Here is a 21,471-nt window from a genome sequence, read left to right as displayed (position 1 = left end):
TCCATCTAGTCGACAAGAAGCCAGTTTGTTTTTTCTTAAAAGGGTTAGGGTTAGGACCACAGGGACATGCATCTCCGTGGTGACGTGCAGATGCTGCTCAGCGTGCCACCAGGAGCTAAAGCAGAGATTTGCTCCCTAACAGACGGCAGCAGCCATTACGTAAAGACAGAGTCGACAGTGTGACTTTCATGAACAGCAGGACGACATCAGAGGCAATAGAGGCGAGCGAAAAGAAAAGCAAAACTAGCTATGGAGTGACTACATTTGCATCCGCTGGGTCGGTTGTTCTCAGGGAACTTTTAAACTTCCACAAACTCACTTGCACTCACTTGCACTTGTTTTTACTATCTAGTGTTGCTATTTTTATATTAATTTCCTTATTGTTTCTGTCTGCAACACTGTGACGGTGCCAATAATGAATCTCACCATCCATCTTCCGTTGCTCCCCTCCCTCCCTCGCTCTCATCATTTGCATATCCTTAAAAGCCTTCTGCAAAACAAACTCTGCTGCATTTCCTTTACAGTGATAAATCCAATCGGGGAGAAAGACTCTTAATGACGCGTCACTCAACTGCACTCCGCCACCCCCCCCCTTCGCCAGCCCCACCCTCGTGTTAGCATAGAAGCCAGTTCCTGATAGATAGAGAAGTCCTAACAGAGATGGAGTGGTTGAATCACTACCTTTGTGTCTCACGTTAATCAGCCTCACTGGCACTGTGTGTGTGTGTTTGTGTGTGTGTGTGTGTGTGTGTGTGTGTGTGTGTGTGTGTGTGTGTGTGTGTGTGTGTGTGTGTGTGTGTGACGGAGAGATTAAGTTGAGTATTCGCACCAAATACATTTAGCAACCTCTGAGCAACCTCTATCATTCAAACTGTTCCTGCTGCACATACTGTGTGTTGAAACATCACCTGCACACAAGGAGACATTTTGTTCCTCTTGCTGTCAGGGAGACGTTTAGCACATCTGCAGTTGTAAGTGTTGTTTTTCTCGCATGCTACAGAATATCGTATTTGTGGGTTTCCTTCCACTGCACACAACAGTTGTACTCATTTTACTGCTTGTTCTACCTTGGCCCCGACTTCATGTGTGTATTCATTTCAGGTTAATTTTGTTGAGGAATATGCACAATGTGAGCAAAATATGAAACTGTGGTTCACAAACATTTTTACGTTAAGCATCCTCTGATAGCCAAACAATGTTCTTGGTGAGGTTGGCAACTGAACTCGTTCTGGGGAAGCCAATGTTAACCCACTGTTACGTCACACATTGGTTTTTTGGAACCACAAGTAACCATATTTGGCGGTGGACACTTGCGACTTGCACCCATTGGACGATACTAGCTGTCAATCACGTGGTATTTATGCCCGAATGCATACCGTGCTTTATCTTCTATTTAATTCTTAATGGGACCATATTTTAAACATGAACAACATGCTGTATTGAAGAAGATAAATAAACTCTGTATGAAAATGGTTACCAATGTTATAAATGAAGTTAGAAGTATGGTCATTTTCTCATAGGTTTCTATATCTGCAACAAATTGTAATGAGTCGCCTTCATTTTAGAGAATACATGTTTCCGGCACTTTCGCATTGGCTTCACAGTCTTTATATAGTCATTGGTTGTGACATGGTGTTTCTAATTACATTTTTTTGATGTGACATAAAGAACGAGAACCTTATTTTTCTTTTCATTTCTCATGTAATATGGCAAGAGAGCAAGATCATCTTTGACATATTTCAGATTTGACGGACAAATTAGTTTGAAGAGCGTTATTTGTTTTTCTTTCTGACAATCTTTTACTTCACCTGTCAGTTTTCTAATGGAATTCATCGGAATACTGTTCGCTTTGCTCCACTCAAAACATGACAATTGATCCTTCATAAATCTGATTCGTTCAACCTTAGATGTGTGACATGTTTCACCCTCCCCCGAGTCAAGTATTGGCTGAACTGACGAGTATGTCTTGCAGTATTACACCAACCAGCTTGACAATCAGTTTGTGGGCATGGAGGTGGCTAGGAGAGCTGGGAGAGCTGGGAGAGCACCTCCACCTGTACCAGAGGATCAATCAGTATAGCTGAGGGCTGTTGGCTGTTGATCCTCATGTTTAAAAGGTAACAGCAGAGCAGCCAGAGGGAGACACAGAAACACACATTGGAAAGGAGAGAAGCACGAGAGACGCATTGGAAAAGACTGAGCTGAGCTGCCAGGCCAGCAGAAATAGCTGGACCCTTTAAGTTGAGTTGAGTTTGAATTCATGTTTGGTGAAGAGAAAATGAAGAAGGTAAAAAATGAATGGTTCATCTCTGGCCGCTGTGGGGAGACTCCGGTGGCAGCGTCTATTGCCGCACAGTAATACAAAGTTCGTAAAATAAGGTTTACTTTTTGACAAAGGGCCCTGCAACAAGAAAGTGACACATGAGGAACAACTGTCTATATTTGCAAAAGATCCACTGAGTTCTTCAAATTAAAAGACAAATTGCATCGTTTGTATTTGTCCTCCAGAACTACACACAAAGCATTTTCTGATTCTAAGCTCTAGAACCAACAGGACAAAGTCATTTGCATGTTTGCTGCGGATTTCCTGCTGAATTAATGTGCACAAATACAAAGAATGAGAAGAACACTCAGCTTTGCTCGAAGATTAACAAAATGATATTGATCAATAGGGGATACAGCTCAGCAAATCAATTAACCCAAGTAATACAGAGTAGTACTGCAGCTTTGTTGTATTCTTGGAGAAATTAGATGCACAGAGATTGGCTGAAATCCTATCTGCTGGAAAAAGAACCAGTTATTTTCTTCTGCAAACCCTCAGACCAAATGTAAGTCATGTATATGTTTGAGGCAATGTTAGACAAGACACAGTAAACCATGGACTGAAACCTTTTCTATAACCTTCTAACCATGGGACATGTCCAGGCTTCTATTTTATGGAAGTTAAAACAAGACAAGATAATGACTAAAAACTATATGATCTATAATGATCTACATTTCATTCCACATTCCCAGAAGAGTTTTCCTTAAGAACCTTTGAGGAAGGTTTTACATTTTGTCTTATTTAAATGATAAATAAACATCTGATCCTTTGTTCACTGTCACATTTTTCTACAAATCACCACTGCAAATGTGAAACCAATTTCTGATCCGACACAGTTATAACCAAGGTCAGGAGCCAATGTTTAAAGAAACCAAGGTTGACTATTAGAAGGGAATGGGAAACAGCGGACTCCTATCTCTAAGTCCTCCTTAGAGATAGTCCACCACCAGACTAAACTCACAATTCCTTGGACCTCTAAGAGCTGGTATCTGGTGGTCTGGGGGCGTCTAGCTCTGGTCTCAGACTCTGGGGCATGGAACATAGAATAATGATAATGTTTAGTTAAGGTACTTTAGCAGTGTCACATTTTCCTCCAGTGGATGAGCTTAAATGAGACATATGATGCTTTTTTAGTTCTTCTCTTTCCTCCAGTGTATTACAGCTCTTCTCCCAATAACACTGCTTCTGAAACACCTCGACAGTACTTCTGTATCATTGTGATGTCACATGATGTCACAATGTATCAGATTTGCCTTATACAGGCCAAGCAGCAAGTCTGGCACAGTCCCTAACCAAACGAAGTAAATCAAGAGAGGATTGCCAACATTTCTTCTCGTGCTGGAAGCAGTTGACCAATCACAAGAGACTGGGCTTTATCGGGAGGGGGGCCTTAAAGAGACAGGAGCTAAAACCAGGTGTTTCAGACAGAGGCTGAAAAGAGGAGCTGCAGCAATGGACAGTTTGAGGAAAGTGATCCGAGCCTGACAAGAACCCGACAGGCATTCTGTGTCTGTGTCTAATCCTGACCTGCAACCAAATGCAGTTAAAGTGTTACCCTGTCCCTGACATTAATTGTTAAAACTTGTTTAGCATAAAATCTGTCAGGCCAAGGTGACTCAGTCTGTCGGGCTTGGGTTGGGTTGGGTATCCGCACACCACATGGTTTTATTTTCTTTCGGAGGCTTTCATACACTAATGCCTCTAATTTATATTTTGTCCATGTCACAGTGGTGCATTTATCACAGAACATTGTTCAGTGAGTGAGTGAGCGAGTTGAATAGATGCTGAGAAGGGCACAGGAATAATGACTCCCCCATGCTCGACTGGCTGGGGCTAATAATAGCTCTATTTTGGCCGTTCTGCTGAATCATGCCCCCTGAATGGGTCATCTCTCTCTCCTCCTGATCTCTCCTCGCTCTCCTCGCTTTCCTCCACACACAAACACAAAACCCCTCTCTCTCTCTCTCTCTCTCTCTCTCTCTCTCTCTCTCTCTCTCTTACCTCTGCATCTCTGCGCTCTCTTACCTCATCTTCCTCACTTATGCATCACCTCATCCATGAGGAAGCACATTTTCTGAATGGACGGCAGTGTGCGTCATTAAGCACCCGGAGCAGCAGAATGCTTTTCATAGACCCGACGTCCCTAACTATATATAAACACAACCACAACACGGGAAAGGGACAGACCGAGACGGGCTCATAGGTGCTTGAGGTTTGAGGTGAAGCTCAGAGTTTTGTTTTGATCATAATGGATGCTCTTTCAAAAAAAGGGATGCAAACAAAAGAAAATGCATTCCTATGTTTTCTCTGTAATTGTGTTGTCCAGGCTACAATTTAGTTAGGATGCAATGCTATTAATTCAATGCCCTAACTATTTTTTAAAGGGGGGGTTTCATGAGAGACGCAGCTCATTAGAACTCAAAATAGAACTTGTTTCAGTCTCACAAGGACGTCCTTAATTGCCTTGTGTGATGTAAGCATTTGTAAGACAGGAACGGAAGCAGAGTTCAACAGCGTTCACCTCTCTGTCAGGGAAAAGGATAACCCATAACTTAACCCGCAGCGTGACTCACTGTTATTCCTCCTCCCCCCCCCCCCTCACTTCTTGGCTCAGAGGAACCTGGCACGCTCTCAGCTTTGATCGCAACATGTGAAACACAGCTTGCGCCTCAGATGTTTTGGCCCGTAACCACGCCGAGCGAGCTTTCCTCTCAAAGCCTCGCTCTGAAAATAAAGACGTGTGAAAGCCTAGAAGGCGTTCGCGACCCGTTCCTCAATCCACCTCTCTGTGGATTAGGTCCATATTCTCATTTGCACTTGAAAGGGAGTAATCTCCCCTCTTTCTGCCACTAAATGGACAGAATAAGAAGATGGGAGTTGTCAGCCGTGCTCGGGCGGCACGAGCACTGTTGATTGCTTCTCTGGGTTTTTTCCGCTATCGTCCACGTCTGATGAGAGTCTCGTGTCACAAATGCTTTGATGTTCTCTCTTACTTTATCGACTTTATTCCATTATTTATCTGTCCTTGCCCTTATCCGAGCACTGACAGAGAACAAAAGAGGAGGAAAGGGGTTTCCACAGCGGAGTGGTGAAGAGGCAAAACACACCTCTTAAACACAAAGTACTCACTCAGCCCCCGAGCGCAGATCAACAACATGTTCGGGAACAAAAGAGAATTTTAAATGTTGAACTCACCTTGTATAATGTGCCATAAGTTCCTGCTTATACACAGAAACAAATGGTGTTTAAGCTTCATATCCTATCATCATATCCACTTATATCAGCTCACCACATGCTAATGAGGTCATTAAGTAATGATGGTGGATTCATTAAGCAGTAATATGGAGTGATAGGGAAATATTTATCCCAGTCATCTTTTTTTATAACAACTCATGATGTCTGTGCTGCATATTATCAGATGTAGCATATTTTGGCATATTGTGCTGACAAGGGGGCTTGTAGACAAACAACTCTTTGTATCATGATAAAAGGGAATTCAACTTTTAAAGCAAAATCAGGCCTGAAACAGTCTGATTGACAGCAGAGTAGTTTCATTACTGAAAGCATGTGTTTAATAACAGCTATCAGGTGGTGGAGAGATACATTTAACAAAAGGGTTCTTCCAAGCCAAGGAAGATGAATGCAACAATGGATCATGCTCACTGTGTTCATGATGTGTTTGCAAAGGTCATAGGTCATAGCTTGTTTGTTTTTAATGAGATTGACGTTTTTTGCTCGCTGCCTTTGTGTTTCTCATGACGCTCTGTGCACCTCACACTTTGGGGTTTTATTGGTGACTATCACTGGGCCTTAAAAATAAAATTCTCAGGGGCACACGTAGACTTTACAATATGTTCCTTCATTACAGCTACGGACTTCTGAGTTGATCCCGAATAACGTCCTGCTTGTGTAAAACTAACTAGAGCATAAATGTGTGTTAATCCACAGCAAATGTGCAGTCACTCTCTTTACAATTGCTTTAAACTCTTGTTTAACTTGCTTTAGAAAATCTATCACGAACCAAAACGTTAGTTTTTCTTACTTGTTGACATTTAAAAAATACACGAGTTTCACTGTCTTTAATGGTAAAAATATGTTGTCATCACTCAGAATGTCTTTCCACTTTTTCCAGCCATCACCTACACACCCAACTACAAGAAGACCCCCCCTCCGGTCCCCCCGCGCACCACCTCCAAACCCCTCATCTCCATCACAGCCCAGAGCAGCACCGAGTCCACCCAGGACGCGTACCACGATGGGAGGCACCCTCACGGTGGGATGTGGGCCCCCGACGGACTCAGCCTGGGGCTTGGTCCAGGTCGGGGACTCTACAACTCCACCGACAGCCTGGACAGCGCTAAAGCCGTGACCATAGCCATGGAGGCAGCCGGGGTCATGTCGGGAAAGAGACACCCGTCCACAGACAGCCACAGCTCGGTGCTCACCTGCGACAAGGCCATCTTGGTGTCCAAGGCCGAGGAGTACCTGAAGACACCTCGATCATCTATAGGGATACAGGTCAGTCTCAGCACTGAGGTTACATCCTCACTACTACGTTTTCGTTGGTAAAAGATCTCTGTCCACGTGAGCGTTTTGGCTCTGTATGAGTTTTACTATTAATACCATATTAACACCTGGAAACGCATATCACGTGACCACTCACGTACACTGGGCGCACACACGTACATGTGGGTGCCGATGTAAACAGGAAGGCATGTGTGTCAAGCGGGACACGGGTATTGACGCAGATAGTTTGTCTCGTACGCATGTGAGCAGTTGTATCATTGTAAAATGCAACTGTACAACAGTTAGCAAAGAAAACAGGGTCAGCGACGCTTGTAATTGATTATCGATGTGCATTCTAAACTGGTAGCTGTGGCTGATGCAGGTGGTTTTCTCCTGGAAGGGGCTCATGTGATAGAATCATGAAATCGGCGAAGGCTACGTTGTGACCAAAAGACCCAATCAGCAAGCGGTTGTGAGTGTCTACGTCATACTTTCCAACCTTTTCCTGTTTCGACTCGTCCAGACTAAAATGCAGCCTCAGAATTTTCAAACTTCAGTGTTTAAGCGGCTCTAAAAATCTGCAGGCGTATTTGTAGCAGAGTTGATGCTTGTGTATGACCCCACATGAGACTACAGGAGCAGTAAACACAAACCTGCGTGTGGTTATGTAATGATGTGATGCTTACACACACACATACATTCAGCTCAGAGACTGTGCTCTCGTTTCAGCCGCTAAAAATAGCAGGAATGACTCATATCACTGCAATCCATCATTTAAGATTCAACTCGTGCCGGAGCAGGTTGTAGTGAATGATAGTTCACACCACGGTTCATTCACTCCTCCTCCACTTACTCCACCTGTCTATCCTCCTATCCAGTCTCATTCCCGCTCCCTCTCTCTCCTTCTCTATTCTTCTTCCCTCGCTTCTTCGTGTCTCTCTCCACCTCCCACTCTCCGGGATCTTACCTTGGGTTTGTCTTACTTATTCTTTGAAATAATATGAGTCTCCAGTGTTGTTGATCTCATGTCATAGTCTAAAGGTCGCAGAACAGAGAGAGTGGAGTCTGTGGCAGCTCACATCATCACCTCGGGGCCATTTATAGTATTTTATCAAAGCAGAACGTCAAAGTTACCTTCTGAATTTGAGACTTTAAAAGTCATTCTCTGTCTCTTGTTAATTTCCTTTCCTCTATACTCACTCAATTTTTCTTCTCTTTCCCACACATAAATCTATACATTCTCACGCCCAGTCACTTCTCTGCTGACTGTCCAATTTTCTTAGACAGGTGCAAAGGTGAACTCGAGAACCTTTCAGATATTTGAAGGGAGAAAAAAAGCCGACCACTCCATTAATCTCATCCTGGGAGTGTTGCTGGGTACTGTACTGTTCTTGTAGAATAAATCAAGCACACCTTAAAGGGTAATTGCTGTGGGGGTTTTCTTTTTTCCAGCCGATGTTAAGAAAGTTGGCTGTTGTCTGGAGAATCGGTCTAACACCCAAATTACACCGACGCCGCTGACTGTCAGACGCTGGCATTGAGGAGTCGGCCAGCAAATAAATGATCACCAAGAAAGTCGATTGATCCCGTTACACTCGCTGGAAAAAATGCACACAGAGACAGGGAGTTAATGCAAAGTTTACACAGAAAGACCCTTTTCAGCAATGAGGATTGAACCCACAACCTTCCTGCTGTGCCGCCCCAACCTGGGACAAGTTATTTCCTTAATTAAGGCGAAGGATTAAGAGAAATCTTAATAAACACAGCTACATTTCTGCTGAACTCCATGTTAAATATAAGGCAATTTCTAGCACGTTGCATGTGTTCCTGTGCCTATGGCCATTACACACTTCAAACTTTAACACTGCAGACAGATTCTTTTACTGATGAGAAATAAAGTACAGGATTGAAATGTTTAAAAGTCAAACTCTGCAGGGAGCATCACTGGGCCTGGAGATATTTTCACACCTTATATATATATATATATATGATATTTCAACAGGCCCTGCTGCTAGATTGATATAGGTTGATATTTTTACAGCTTGTACAGCCGTCGATCCCAGACTGTAAAAATGATTTGTTTGTTGAGCCATCACTACATCAACTAAGGTAAAGTAAATATGTTTGAATAAGCCTCCCTCTCTCGGCTAAACAGTGGAGTGTTTGCACAAAAATACTGTTTTATACCAGAGCAGAGGTCGTGGGATTGTAGTGTAAAAGCAGGTTTCACAGTTACCAGGTTACATTCAATTGCTGCCTCATGTAAACATGCAAATCTCCAGCTCATCAAGTTTTCATTCATTTTCTCACTGTCTTACTTGTATCACCAATCATTCAATGAGCAGATGACTCTTAAATCCGTCTCTTCAGCCCCTCACTCACACACAGTACCTTCAGTTTCTGTTTCCTGTGATTGAGGCTCAGCTTCAGTCATCCAAGGCAGATCCTGCCACCTGACAACACTGATGACTGTTCATTGTTAATACCAGGACTGCCACATCAAAACCACATGGATACAACACAATTAATCAGGAAGCTTTTGTTAGGTAACTACGTCCCAGGAAAGATTCAGTTCAACTCCTCAATGTCAGTCCAGTAATGCTTTGACTGTTTAATTTTCCAAACCACAAAGTTGGTCAAAACCTTTGATGAAACTTAGGTCATGACCTCAGTATTTTTTATGGGAATTAAAGGGATAGTTCACCCAAAAATGAAAATTCATTATCTAATCACCACTATGCAGATGGGGGGGTGGGTGAAGTGTATAAGTCCACAAAACCCTTTTGGAGTTTCAGGGGTAAACAGCGTTGCAGCCAAATCCAATACAATTGAACTAAATGGGGAGAACTTGTTACCTGCAGTAACATGGTGTAAATGATGCCGTTTAGAAAGCCGTTTAGAAAGCCGTTTAGAAAGTCGATTTATGGTTTTATTTCTTTAGTTTTTTTAAGTTTGAAGTAGTAGTCACCAGTTACTTCAATTGTATTGGATTTGGCTGCAACGCTGTTTACCCCTTGAAACTCCAAAAGTGTTTTGTGGACTCAAACACTTCATCCACCCCTCCATCGGCATTACTGGATTTTCATTTTTGGGTGAACTATCCCTTTATATGGTTTTATCAATGAGGTAGAGGAGGATTTGATGGTAGTTATGAGGTGCAGTGGATAGTATTGTAGCCTCACAGTGATAACGTTTGGGGCCGGGGTCTTTCTGTTTGGAGTTTGCATGTTCTCTCTGTGTCTGTGTGGGTTTTTTTCTGGGTTCTCCAGCTTCTTCCCATAATCCAAAGACATGCAGGTTGGGGTTGGGTTGATTTGAGACTCTAAATTGACCAGAGATGTTAATGTCTATTGTCAGCTGGGATTGGCTGCAGCTCCCCCCATCTCCCTCTAGAGGAAAAGTGGTATTAAGGATGGATGGATAGATGGATGGACTATTCTATCAACATAAATAAAAGTGTTCATATTAAATATTAGATTTTATTCTTGGGGGTGTGGTATTTATATTGAGTATGAAAACACTTTCTAAATATTTATTATTGTTAATGACAGAGTTTGCAAACATTTGTTGATTTCAGGAGAGATTCGTATGAATATTAGTAGATGATTCACTAATTCAGACAATAATTATTTGGGATAGACAGACCGTTTGTTCATACAAACAATGTAGCATTAAATGCTTTACAGAATATTAGCAATAACAACAATCTCCACCCCCATCCATGCACGGAATAAAGCAATACGAACAGGAATGGAGGAAACCTTTGCGAATCTCATAAATTTGAAATGAGGAAACCAAAGGCTGGTAAATGAAGATAGATAAAATAATTAAATACCAAAAGAGATGAGAAGAAGATAGGAAAAAACGGGAAAATATTATAGATCAAATAATAATAGTTCCCCTCTGTTTCCATGCAGGAGCAGCTCTGTCTGACTTTAATTGGTTGCCATTTCACTAGATGGGATGGCAATAATGTGCTACAGCAAGCGACCCTATAGGGACTTATCGAGTATTGATTTATCTTCACTGCAGATAGCTTCGGTTGAGTCTGCTTCACCTGCTACAGGAAGGACTGTATAATTAACTTGAATTAACCTGCCTCTGTATTGATCTGCATTTTTTTTTCTTTCAACACCTTTTGATCTTTGCTCTCTGAACGTGTCTCCTCTTGACTAATCAATCCTTGGAGAGCCCTTCATAGCCGCGCTTTAAATCAACGTTAAGGCCGCGACTTGTTTGTGTTCCGAGGCGCTGCTTGATTTATTGTACGAAAATAGTTTTAATTGGAGCCATATTGAGGTTGTGTGAAGAACAAGTCAAAGCTTTTAACCTCAAACGCAGTCACTGGCTGACAAAAGTCACTAGGTGGTGTTTTGTTGTTCGTTTGAGACAAAAAGCTCAGTGGCTCTGTTCCGGTTTCCGCTGATGCTCGCTGTTTCCACACCTGTGCTTATGTTGTGACTGTGATTACTGATGTTGCATGTACACTGTGTGTGTGTGTGTGTGCATGCATGCCAGTGTGTCCCAGGGTACGTACACCACCGCATCTACAGGATGGGTAAACCTATTGGACATAAATCTCCCAGCCTCCTGGATGTTTTGTCTTCCATCAGCCCTCATCCATCACAGACATGAAACTCATTCTCTTCTCATGTTGTGGACCCGTTGCTCTGCCTCTAACACTAAGTAATGGAGGACGCCTCGCAGAGCGGCTCCGCACTCATTTCCTCGCAGCTAACAGCTTCCCCCCAGCGGCCTGACAGAATACAAAATGGCTCCCCCCCAAAAAAAGTCACTCCCCCAGCTTTAGCACTGACCACTCCACACTGAAGATAGAGTTGACATTTCTCTGTAACAGAAACATGTCCTATTTTGAACTGGTGCCTTTGACTCATTCTCTTAGTCATAAACCCACATTGAGCTGAAGATGTATGAATGTCAGCCGCTCTAAAGGCCTTATGCGGACTCTTCTGGATGTGGCCTGCATTCTGGTGAAAAAGGCGTTATGCTCCCTGTATGACAGAAAAACACTGGTTTCTTTTTATTACAGCCCATGCTATTACAAAATCACATCAAATATATATGTATAAGAAGTGTTTTCAGGGAGAGCTACTTTCAAAATAAAAGAAACTGCACATTGCTTCCTACCAGCGAGCATATCAGCCCTATCAAAATTTTGATTCGCAAAGTGTTTGTGATAGAGTCAAATTGATAAAAGGCTCACTGTGCACTGAATAGGGAAAGATTGAAATGACAAAAAAGACAAAGAGAGGCTTAAGACTGCAAAGATTGTGACAGTAAGCAGCAGGAAATTTTGAACGCTAAACAAAGAGTATGTGAGAGCAAAGAAACTAAAAAAGACAGCGATGAGCAGATGGTGAAACAAGGCTGAAAGGAAAAGTCTGAAAAAGCAAAGTCAAACTGTTGAGCAGCGACAGGATTTCCACAAAACCACGGGTCTGGCTCCAGGGAGCGGAGCGGGCAGCGATTGGCAGTCTGTGAGTCTGGGGCTGCTGGGTCAGGAGCTCTGGCATCGAGGGCCAGAGAGGGTCAGATCTTTTTTCTGTTGCAGTCTCTTTTTAGCCACTTAGAGGCAGTAGTGCAAGACGCACACACAACATTGGCGATATGTCTGTCATCCAGGTTTAACTCAACCAAGTCCATGTCCATGACCTGTTGGAATTCAAAATATACACTCATCAGTCCGTCTGGAGTAGTTTACATTTTAACGAATTGCGTGTCATGTCAAATTTGTTCTAACTTGATTTTTGGAAAAAGTGACAATAATGGAGAGTTATAAGTATTTGCTCATCATTCGCCTCATATCTATGTAATCATATCCGGAGGAGGGAAGTCAGAAACACTAACATGTTCTACTGCTGCAATAAACATTTGTAAATGCGAGTTGTCCGACTGAACTAAAATACTATGTGCATTCAAACTAACACACAAAACAAAAGGGACAGCTTGCTAGAGATAAACAATACTGCATTAAGAAACAATGGTTGAGTGGTATTTGGATCTGCACCAAATTGACAATCATAAATATCAGTACCATAAACAAAACCAGTAAAGTCTTGGGCTATGAGCTGAGAGATGCTACAAAGTTCCACAAAGCAAACAAGAGCTGCAGGGTCAGGTGATAATTCTGTGGATTTATTATTGTAAAAAACACATATTTATCTGATCCATTGTTCATATTAAAATACTGATTAGTACAACATAGATCCTTGGGGTCTAAGGAACACCTTCAACAACAAAAATATTCTTACCCTAATTTTTCCTTCTTGTATTTTTTATGTAAGAAATCATTGACCTGAATTATAGAAGAATTATAATAGCACTATAGCACAAAAAGATCAATGAGCAAAAAAGAAAATTATGAAACAAGAATAAGAATTACAGAATTTACAGTCAGCTTCAGATATTCATAACTGTTTTCTAGACTTTGTATACAGCTCTTCCTCCATCATTTTGATATTAATTATACTGTGGAAACCTGAAATCCTCTGCAGGAAACCTCTTCCATCTTGTTGCCTTTGCAACCTCCATAAATCATGTAGTGTTTGTACTTTCTGACAGCCTCTGTACAGTTAAGGTGCTCTGTCCAGTCCCAAACCAATAAACCCAGTAACACCAGGGAATGGTAGCTCACATAATGAGAAGCACTGTTGCTTTGTATCATTTCTTCATATTAGGTGGAAGCAGCCACCGACTCCGAATCGGAAAGCAAAGGCTCACCGGAGTACCACTCTGTTGGGATCCAGGTAGAAGATGATAAGAGAGGGTGAGATAATAATTTAAACCTTATTAGAGAAGCTGAATGTTTGTTGTTTACCCAATTGCCGCTGCCATTATCTGTCATCTTGGCCTGTGTGTGTGAACTGCATCCCTTTACAGACAGGGCAGGTTCAAACGCTCCAACAGTGTGACTGCAGCTGTGCAGGCTGACATGGAGCTGGAGTGCTTCCCCACCATGGAGGACAAAGGCCTGCAGTTCGGCGGGGGCTTCCAGCGCCACTCGGAGCCCAGCACCCCCACGCAGTACGGGGCGGTGCGAACCGTACGCACCCAGGGACTCTTCAGCTACCGCGAGGACTACCGTACCCCCACTGAACCCCCCAGCCCCAGGGAGACGACCAGCGAGGCCACCTGGCAGCTGGAACCCCCCTCCCAGCGGGAGAGCGCAGTCTCGTCAGTGGAGTCGGGCAGGGCGTCCCCCTCCCTGCGGAGGGACGGGAGCTGGTTCATGCAACTGCTTCACACGGAGACCAAGAGGATAGAGGGCTGGTGTAAAGAGATGGAGGCCGAGGCTGAAGAGAACGACCTGTCAGAGGACAGTGAGTTGCCTGCTGAAAAACTTCACATATTTGTGTGTGTGTGTGTGTGTTGTACAATATTTGACATGCTGTGTGTGTCTTTCAGTCCTAGGGAAGATCCGAAGTGCAGTGGGAAGCGCTCAGCTGCTCATGTCTCAGAAATTCCAGCAGTTCTATTGGCTGTGCCAGCAAAACCTGGTGAGAAACCAACCACAGAGTGTGTGAGAATATTCTGTCTGAACCGATTTGTCTCCAACAACCTCCCTGAAGTATTTTACTATTGACAGCATTATTTCAGTTTTTTATTGACCGTCGTGCTGTCACAGCCAAGTTGGGGTCTGAAATACCCAGTCAGCTGTCTCACCTGATTACAGAGAATGTGTTTGTTTCTTTTTTTTTACCCCAGATATAATCAGATCTTTATCGCTAATCAAATATATCAATAACAGCAAAAGAGATGAAGGAAAGAATGTGTTGCCTGGCACATCTGCATTGCACATACTGAAAACAAGGGTCAGTAAGTCATGTTTATTTATCAATAATAATAATAGTTATAACAATAATAATCATCACCTTCATAATCATTCATCAAAAAAACTTTATTTATAGAGCGCCTTTCAAAGCACAGTCACAAGGTGATTTACAGGTTAATGAAGAATTGAAGGCAAACAAGAGGAATAATTAAAAGCCATTTAAAGATCAAACAGAATTAGAGCACAATGTTATGGATGAGAAAAGAGTGAAAATGGAATTAAATAAAACATGATAGAATTATTATTATCCGAATAGTCGGTAAAGGCCCAGTTACCTCTGGTCCACAGACATGACTGTGGACCTCAGGTTACGACCAGACAAATAGCGAAGCAAACAAGAAAATAGTTTAAAGATATTTGAGCTTATACATGATTTTACCTCTCTATCAATGTAAAAATAATGTTTCAGAATAAGTAGAAAAGTTTAAATAAAGTTACTCCATTTCACTTTCTTAGAGAACATCACATCTGAATTTCAAGTGATGAGAAGAGATATTTCTTATTAACTGCTGCAATGTGAGGAAAAATGTCAAGGTAAATAATATGCACGTGTTATGAAAATAAACTTTTGTCCGTGTCCTCACCACCTTTGTTCTCCAGCCTTCAATACAAATTTAATGCTTTAACAAACCGAATCAAAACCCCCTGAATCTATCATTGATTGTGGAAAGCTGCACTAGTGAGAATCAATATCTCGCACATTTATAAGTGACCTGAACGTTGTTTTAAAAATGAACATTACGTGAGCTCGGATGGTGTGTGTATGTGTGTGTGTGTATGTGTCTGTGTGTGTGTGTGTTGGGGGGGGAGGAGAAGAGAGAGAAAGCGAGGGTTTTAAATAGACCTAAATATCCAGACGGCAGCTGCTCTAAGAAACACATACAGTGTGTGGGATGCTCTGCCTCACATTTTTATTGCACTATTCACCAACTCGTGTTATTGATCCCGGCCAAATGCCCAATATTTCACATTAGGTCGGTGCGGAGTTATGAGGTATAGTGATGCCGTTTTCGCATCAGAAACTGCTCATTCAGGGGGAGTGGGAATTGCGCGGGGATTATATACAGTGAAGGAGCCTTTTAAACGGAGTCAAGCCCTCTGCTAGTTCACTAAAACAACTTTTTCATTCCAAACAGCTGCAACATTTTTCCACATGACAAACACACGAAGAACAACTTTGTGAAATTCAAGTTCACAAACCGGCAACTTAAAGACATGTTTTACTGCGTTTCATCACCCCGGCTTCTGTCGACCTCTTGGATCAACTTAACATAAAGTTTGACTTCAACACTGCTTTAAAAAACAGGGTCTGTGTGGAGCTCTTCTCTGGGAGGAGCTCCAGGATTAAAAGCACACAACACTGTCAACAGCCGCAGTTTAAGATTTACAGACTCCTCCTGAATCTGTCACCTCTGGATGTTCAGAGCGTTATGACTTCTGAGAACTGATTGCAGAACATCACGAGTTCGGGGGTCAGAATAAAACTGAACAAGTGCGGAGGCAGTGCTACGGTAATTACAGGGAACAGAAATATGTTCACATTTTCCCTTATTTGACCTTAAATGATGGATATTATCATGGGCCTATTTAAAATCTAGTGCTTTTTAAGCCTCCATGCAGACAACAGCCAGTTGCTATAGGCAGTTTATTCAAATTTCTTAATATTTTGTATAAACATTCAGTTGGACTCAAAGATGAAGTGATTACATTTTGGCAGTCAAAGGTCAAGGTCACAGTGACCTCAAGTTCTTGAGAACGTGAAATATCAGAAACACCCATAAGGAATTTCATCACATCTGGCACAAACATTCACTTGGACTCACAAAGGATGACCTGATTAGAATTTGGGTGTTCAAAGGTCAAAGGTCAAGGTCCCTTGACCTCAGAAATCACCTTTTTTGTCTCATGAAATTGAACATTACCATTAATGAATGTTACCTTAAGACTTCAGGAAAAAATTACTCACAGATTAACTGATTATATTTAGGTGGTCAAAGGTCAAGGTCATGGTTGGAATTCACAAAACATGTTTTTTGCCTAATGAACATCATATCTCAAGTCTGCCTTCATGAATTTCTTCAAATTTGGACCAGTTGTCAATCAGACTTAAAGGTTCAGTGTGTAGAATTTAGTGACATCTAGTGGTGAAGATGCATGTTGACGCTGATTACCCCTCACCTCACCCTCCTCTTCCAAACATGAGAGTGAACCTGTGGTAAACTTCAGTTGTCATTAAAACTCAAAGGGTGTTTAGTTTGTCCAGTCTGGGCTACTGTGAAAAACATGGCGGCCTCGGTAAAGAGCACCTGCTCCTGATGTGAATATATACTATTTAGATATAAAGGCCTAATCTAGGATAAAGAAAACAACAATTTGTACAATTTAGATGAAACACACTAGTGAAAACATCACTAGGATTATTTTATATTAAACTTCTGCCAATAGATCCTTTTCACCTAAATCTTACACACTGAATCTTTATATGTGAATCGATTCGATTTTAGTGGCATTACCACCATGCTGTAAATCTGTCGGACCATCAGACTGCAGCACCCTTCCCCAGCCACAGACTCTTAACAGCACAGGGTTTCAAGTGTGAGTGTAACTCCAGGGTTACAGAGTCGTCACGCTCATCACACATGTCGAACATGACAGACACCAATTCTCCTGATGTGAGACAAACTGAAATAAATCAAAGAGACTGGAGCACTGAGTCGAGTGGAACACTTGGACAGCTTCATTATACAACGTGTGATTATTGCTCTGTTTCTTAGTAACAGTGAAAAAAATCATGTACTCTCAATTGTCCATCGTTCATACAGAATGTAAAGTTGTGACATTGGTATTGTTACAGAATCTGTGTGTTTCACATTTGTATCACAGATCAGTACCAGCCACAGTGTCTCTTTGTAGATCAACTGAGAATAAGTGAACAAAGCCCCATTATACAACTACACACATTAAACCAATTACAGATTTTACAGATGTAATATTTGATGTTGAGATATTAATGTGTGCAGCGCAGAGCAAAATGTAAACCACAGACTTTGGTTTCTGGATAAACTGAAATCCCTGTTTTTGTTTCAGGCCCTAAAGCTACTGGGTGTTTTTCTAATTACATTCATAGCAATATCTTTATATTGATTAACCAGATGATGCTAGGTGTTGGTGTATTGTATTGTCTTTGGGATCGTCTCTGCCTAACGTCTGATTCTCCCTATTTGGTTTGGGTTTTTAAACAATTGAGCAAAAATTGACTGAATTAATGGAAGAAAATCTGAAAGTAAAGACAAAAAAGTGGAATTAGACCTGTTACCTGTTAGCACCAAATTCCTCACACTTATAGATATCAATCCCCTAAATGTGCTTGATTGTTTTCATCAAGATCCATAAAATATTCCCTGGGAAAACAGTGGAAATATTAAATCTTGCAATGAAAGTGAAAGACTTCATGGGTTCCTCCCCGACCTCATCCCACATCAAGTTCCATGGAAATCCATCCAGTTGTTTTTGTGTCATACTGCTTACAAACAAACAAACAAACAAACAAACCAAATGGACAGGGGTGAAGATATGAGGTGCTCTTCAATCTGATGTTCATTTCATTTCAGCAGTCGAGTGATGAACAGGACCAAACTGACAAAAGCAGTTTATTACTTCTCACCTCATACGAGAAAATATTGTTGTTACCCTTCATTTCAAGCAAAAGCCTCCAACCTTGTGTATCCATGCCTATTTTGATGAGTCTGATAAGGACATCTAGTGGATCTACGGCGAAGTGCAGTACTGACTTAATCCATATACTCTATGAGCATGTGTTTCTATGTGTGTACCATTGCTGACTGTGTTTCGTTATTTGGACTACAGACACTGAACCATTAATGTCACCACAGACACCCGGCCCCATCTTGTTGTACGGTAACTCCTCTCACCCGTATCTCTTGCAGGACCCCAGTGCCATGCCGCGGCCCACCTCTCAGGACCTGGCCGGCTTCTGGGACCTGCTGCAGCTCTCCGTCGACGACGTCACCATGAAGTTTGACCAGCTGCAGCACATCAAGAACAACAACTGGAGGTCCGTCGACAGCCCGGAGAAGAAGGTGAGGAGCCTCCCCGGCACGGTGAGCTCTGAACCCAGGCAACTTTCAAACACATTTCAGTATGGATGTAGCTCCTGCCTCAAAGTGTTACTGCTCTGTCAGCTGCATGTGTGTTGTACAGTGATAGTGACCAAAGTACAGACTGAACTTATTCAATGTTATTTATTATTGTTATTATCATTTTTATTAAAACTGATTAATGGAGGAAACAGTCAGTATTTTTAATTTGAGGAAGATTTTCTTTTAAATATTTACTTGAGGGAACATTTTTGATCAGGGTGCCAGAGGGACATATTATTATTATTATTATTATTATTATTGTTATTGTTGTTGTTGTTATTGTTGTTATTATTCATATCAAGCAACTAGTCAAGAAGCGTGCAGCAAAATTGATTACATTTTTTTTTTGTATTTTTATTTATTCATGAAGGGTTATTCAATTTGGAGAACGCAGGAGAAGGTCTTTTAACATGTGTCTCACTCTAAAATGTTTTATATATTCTTTCTTTGGAGATCTACTCTTAAAAATACACATCTAATGTGCAATTTAATGACCTTTGATTTAACAAAAATCTATTATGCATATGACATTTTATTTTGCTAATATTTCAGTATATTTTCTATTTTTGTATCTATATTCATTACAAGTTGGGCTTTTCTCTTACTCAAGATTATATTTTCCCAAAATAAATATTATAAGCCCCCTGGAAGGATTTCAAAAATATTTTGCAACCTTCCACACCACAATGATTTGCATACAGTGTCTTTGGAAAAAGTGTGCAACCACTACAAAGTTATTATCTATTCTTCTTCTTAAAGCCACCAGCTCCAGTACCAAAGAAGACAGTGCGACAGAGGAGCTTGGTGACAAGGGAGAAATCCTTGGACCTCCCAGACAGGCACCGACAGGAGGCCCGTCGGCGGCTCATGGCAGCCAAGCGGGCGGCCTCCTTCCGGCAGAACTCGGCCTCGGAGCGAGCGGACAGCATCGAGATCTATATTCCCGAGGCTCAGACTAGACTTTGAGAAGATAGGGTCAGGGGCCAACGTGTCTCCCTGCTCCACACGTTTAAACAACTTTAAAACTAGCCTTTTTCTAGACTGCTACTCTCTCTACTCTTCCTTTATCCATCTGTAGCCATCCTCAATATCCATCGCCATCGGTCTGTAGGATGAGCCGAGCCTCCTCTCCCATTGCCAGAGTGTGTGTTAGCAGGAATAAATGTCTGACATGGGTCGGTTGGGTTTCTCCGTGGTTTGCTGGGGATCGCGATGCCCAGCCTACAAGCGCTCTCTCTCTCATCCAACGTCCTGGATGGGTACATCTGTAGTTTTTCAGCATTTGCAAAGTGCCATTCAAAAAGTGCAGCTTTGAAAACCTACCAGCAACCAGGCCTTTGAGCTAAAATGAGTAAATGAGAGAAATTCTATTTATTTCAAGTTGTTCGAAAACGGTCAAAGTTAGTAAACCTTCAGTATTTTTAGATGATTACAAGTTAGATTGTGGCTCTTGTTTCTCTGTTCTTTTTTTGGGAGTAAATGTTAATTACGAGAGAAATATCACAGAATTGTTGTAAGTTCTAAACTTTGAAAAGTGCCAATGCTTGAAATACCTCAACTATGTGCATGTGGCACTGATCACCCATTCAAGGTTATTCAGGCAGCCCTTATAAGCTCTGAACTGGTCAGTGTTGAAAAATGCAGCTTTCTACCCTATCTGGTTGTACTCAAACATTGTTTCATGGTCTGGATTGGTGGAAGAACGACATCCATCAGCTCATTAACATGCACATTTCAATCTACTCTCCAATATATCTCATGCTCCTGTTGCCAACTTTTAAATACGGACATTTACTTGAAGCAGAAAACATGCAAGTCTCGTGCCAACATCTGCATCATGTCATTGCAGTAGGAAAATAAACTATGAAGATTTGTATAACTCCTTAGTTAAAAAATGTGTAGACAAATGCACTTATGCACTTATTACAATTCTCTCTATTTCCAAGGGAAATGTATATACCCAAGTTCACAATAGTACTGTTGTATTTTTTAAATTGTGAGCGGGAAGAATATTCATTGTGTTTATTTTTTCCCCACGTATCCGCTGCTTCCCTGCCCTCTCTATTGCTTTCGACAAATCCGGATCTGTCGCAGCTTCATCACACACATGCAGACACACACACAAAACCAAGCTGCTGTGTTTTCATTGAATACACTTCTCTCAGGCCCTTCCAACTAGTGCCCCCAGCCACAGTTAATGAGGAGTGATAGAAAAATACAATCAAAACATAAACAAAATATCTGCATGTTAGTTTCTTTAATTGAAGAGCTTTGCGATGTTCATTTTCTTGAAAAAGTTTTGTGTTGCTGAAAGTCCAAAGAAGCAGAATTATAACTGTGCTGACTCAACCAAGAAAACACTGAGAAGTAATGAAAAATAATTTGGGCAAAGGGACTCCAGAGGGATGGAAGAAGCGACCCCCCAATATCTAAAAATTGCATATCTCCTGTTGAAAGGAAACACGAGTCACAGTCTGTAGCTGTGCAGACCCATGTGGGACATCTAAACATTTAAATATCATAAACTATGATGTAGCTTATCGAGAAATTATTTGCCATTGATTACCATGGTAATGCTTAGATTGGCTTTGGTTGCACCAGCTCTTTGTAAATTTAACCTTGCGATATCA

At 41.7% G+C, this 21,471-nt stretch overlaps 1 protein-coding gene across 6 annotated transcripts in view; it reads left to right on the top strand.

Annotated features, from left to right (window-relative positions):
* The window catches only part of dlgap2a (discs, large (Drosophila) homolog-associated protein 2a), a 172,102-nt gene extending 151,015 nt beyond the window's left edge, over nt 1-21,087 (top strand). For 3 of the 6 annotated variants that reach the window (XM_034575582.1, XM_034575581.1, XM_034575579.1), the window contains 6 exons: nt 6,456-6,841; nt 13,528-13,616; nt 13,730-14,169; nt 14,255-14,346; nt 18,629-18,802; nt 19,601-21,087. In XM_034575582.1, the coding sequence (XP_034431473.1) occupies nt 6,456-6,841; nt 13,528-13,616; nt 13,730-14,169; nt 14,255-14,346; nt 18,629-18,802; nt 19,601-19,807 (1,388 nt within the window). In that variant the 3' untranslated portion in view covers nt 19,808-21,087. Of the gene's footprint in view, nt 1-6,455; nt 6,842-8,799; nt 8,826-13,527; nt 13,617-13,729; nt 14,170-14,254; nt 14,347-18,628; nt 18,803-19,600 lie in introns of those variants that run through there. The other 3 variants (XM_034575583.1, XM_034575580.1, XR_004612633.1) reach the window with 2 other exon arrangements.
* Nucleotides 21,088-21,471: the final 384 nt, after the last annotated feature.

Source organism: Hippoglossus hippoglossus, chromosome 22 (genome assembly GCF_009819705.1).
Source record: "Hippoglossus hippoglossus isolate fHipHip1 chromosome 22, fHipHip1.pri, whole genome shotgun sequence".
Classification (NCBI taxonomy): Eukaryota; Metazoa; Chordata; class Actinopteri; order Pleuronectiformes; family Pleuronectidae; genus Hippoglossus; species Hippoglossus hippoglossus.
The sequence above is the reverse complement of the archived record's forward strand: the minus strand, read 5'-3'. Positions and strand labels throughout refer to the sequence as shown.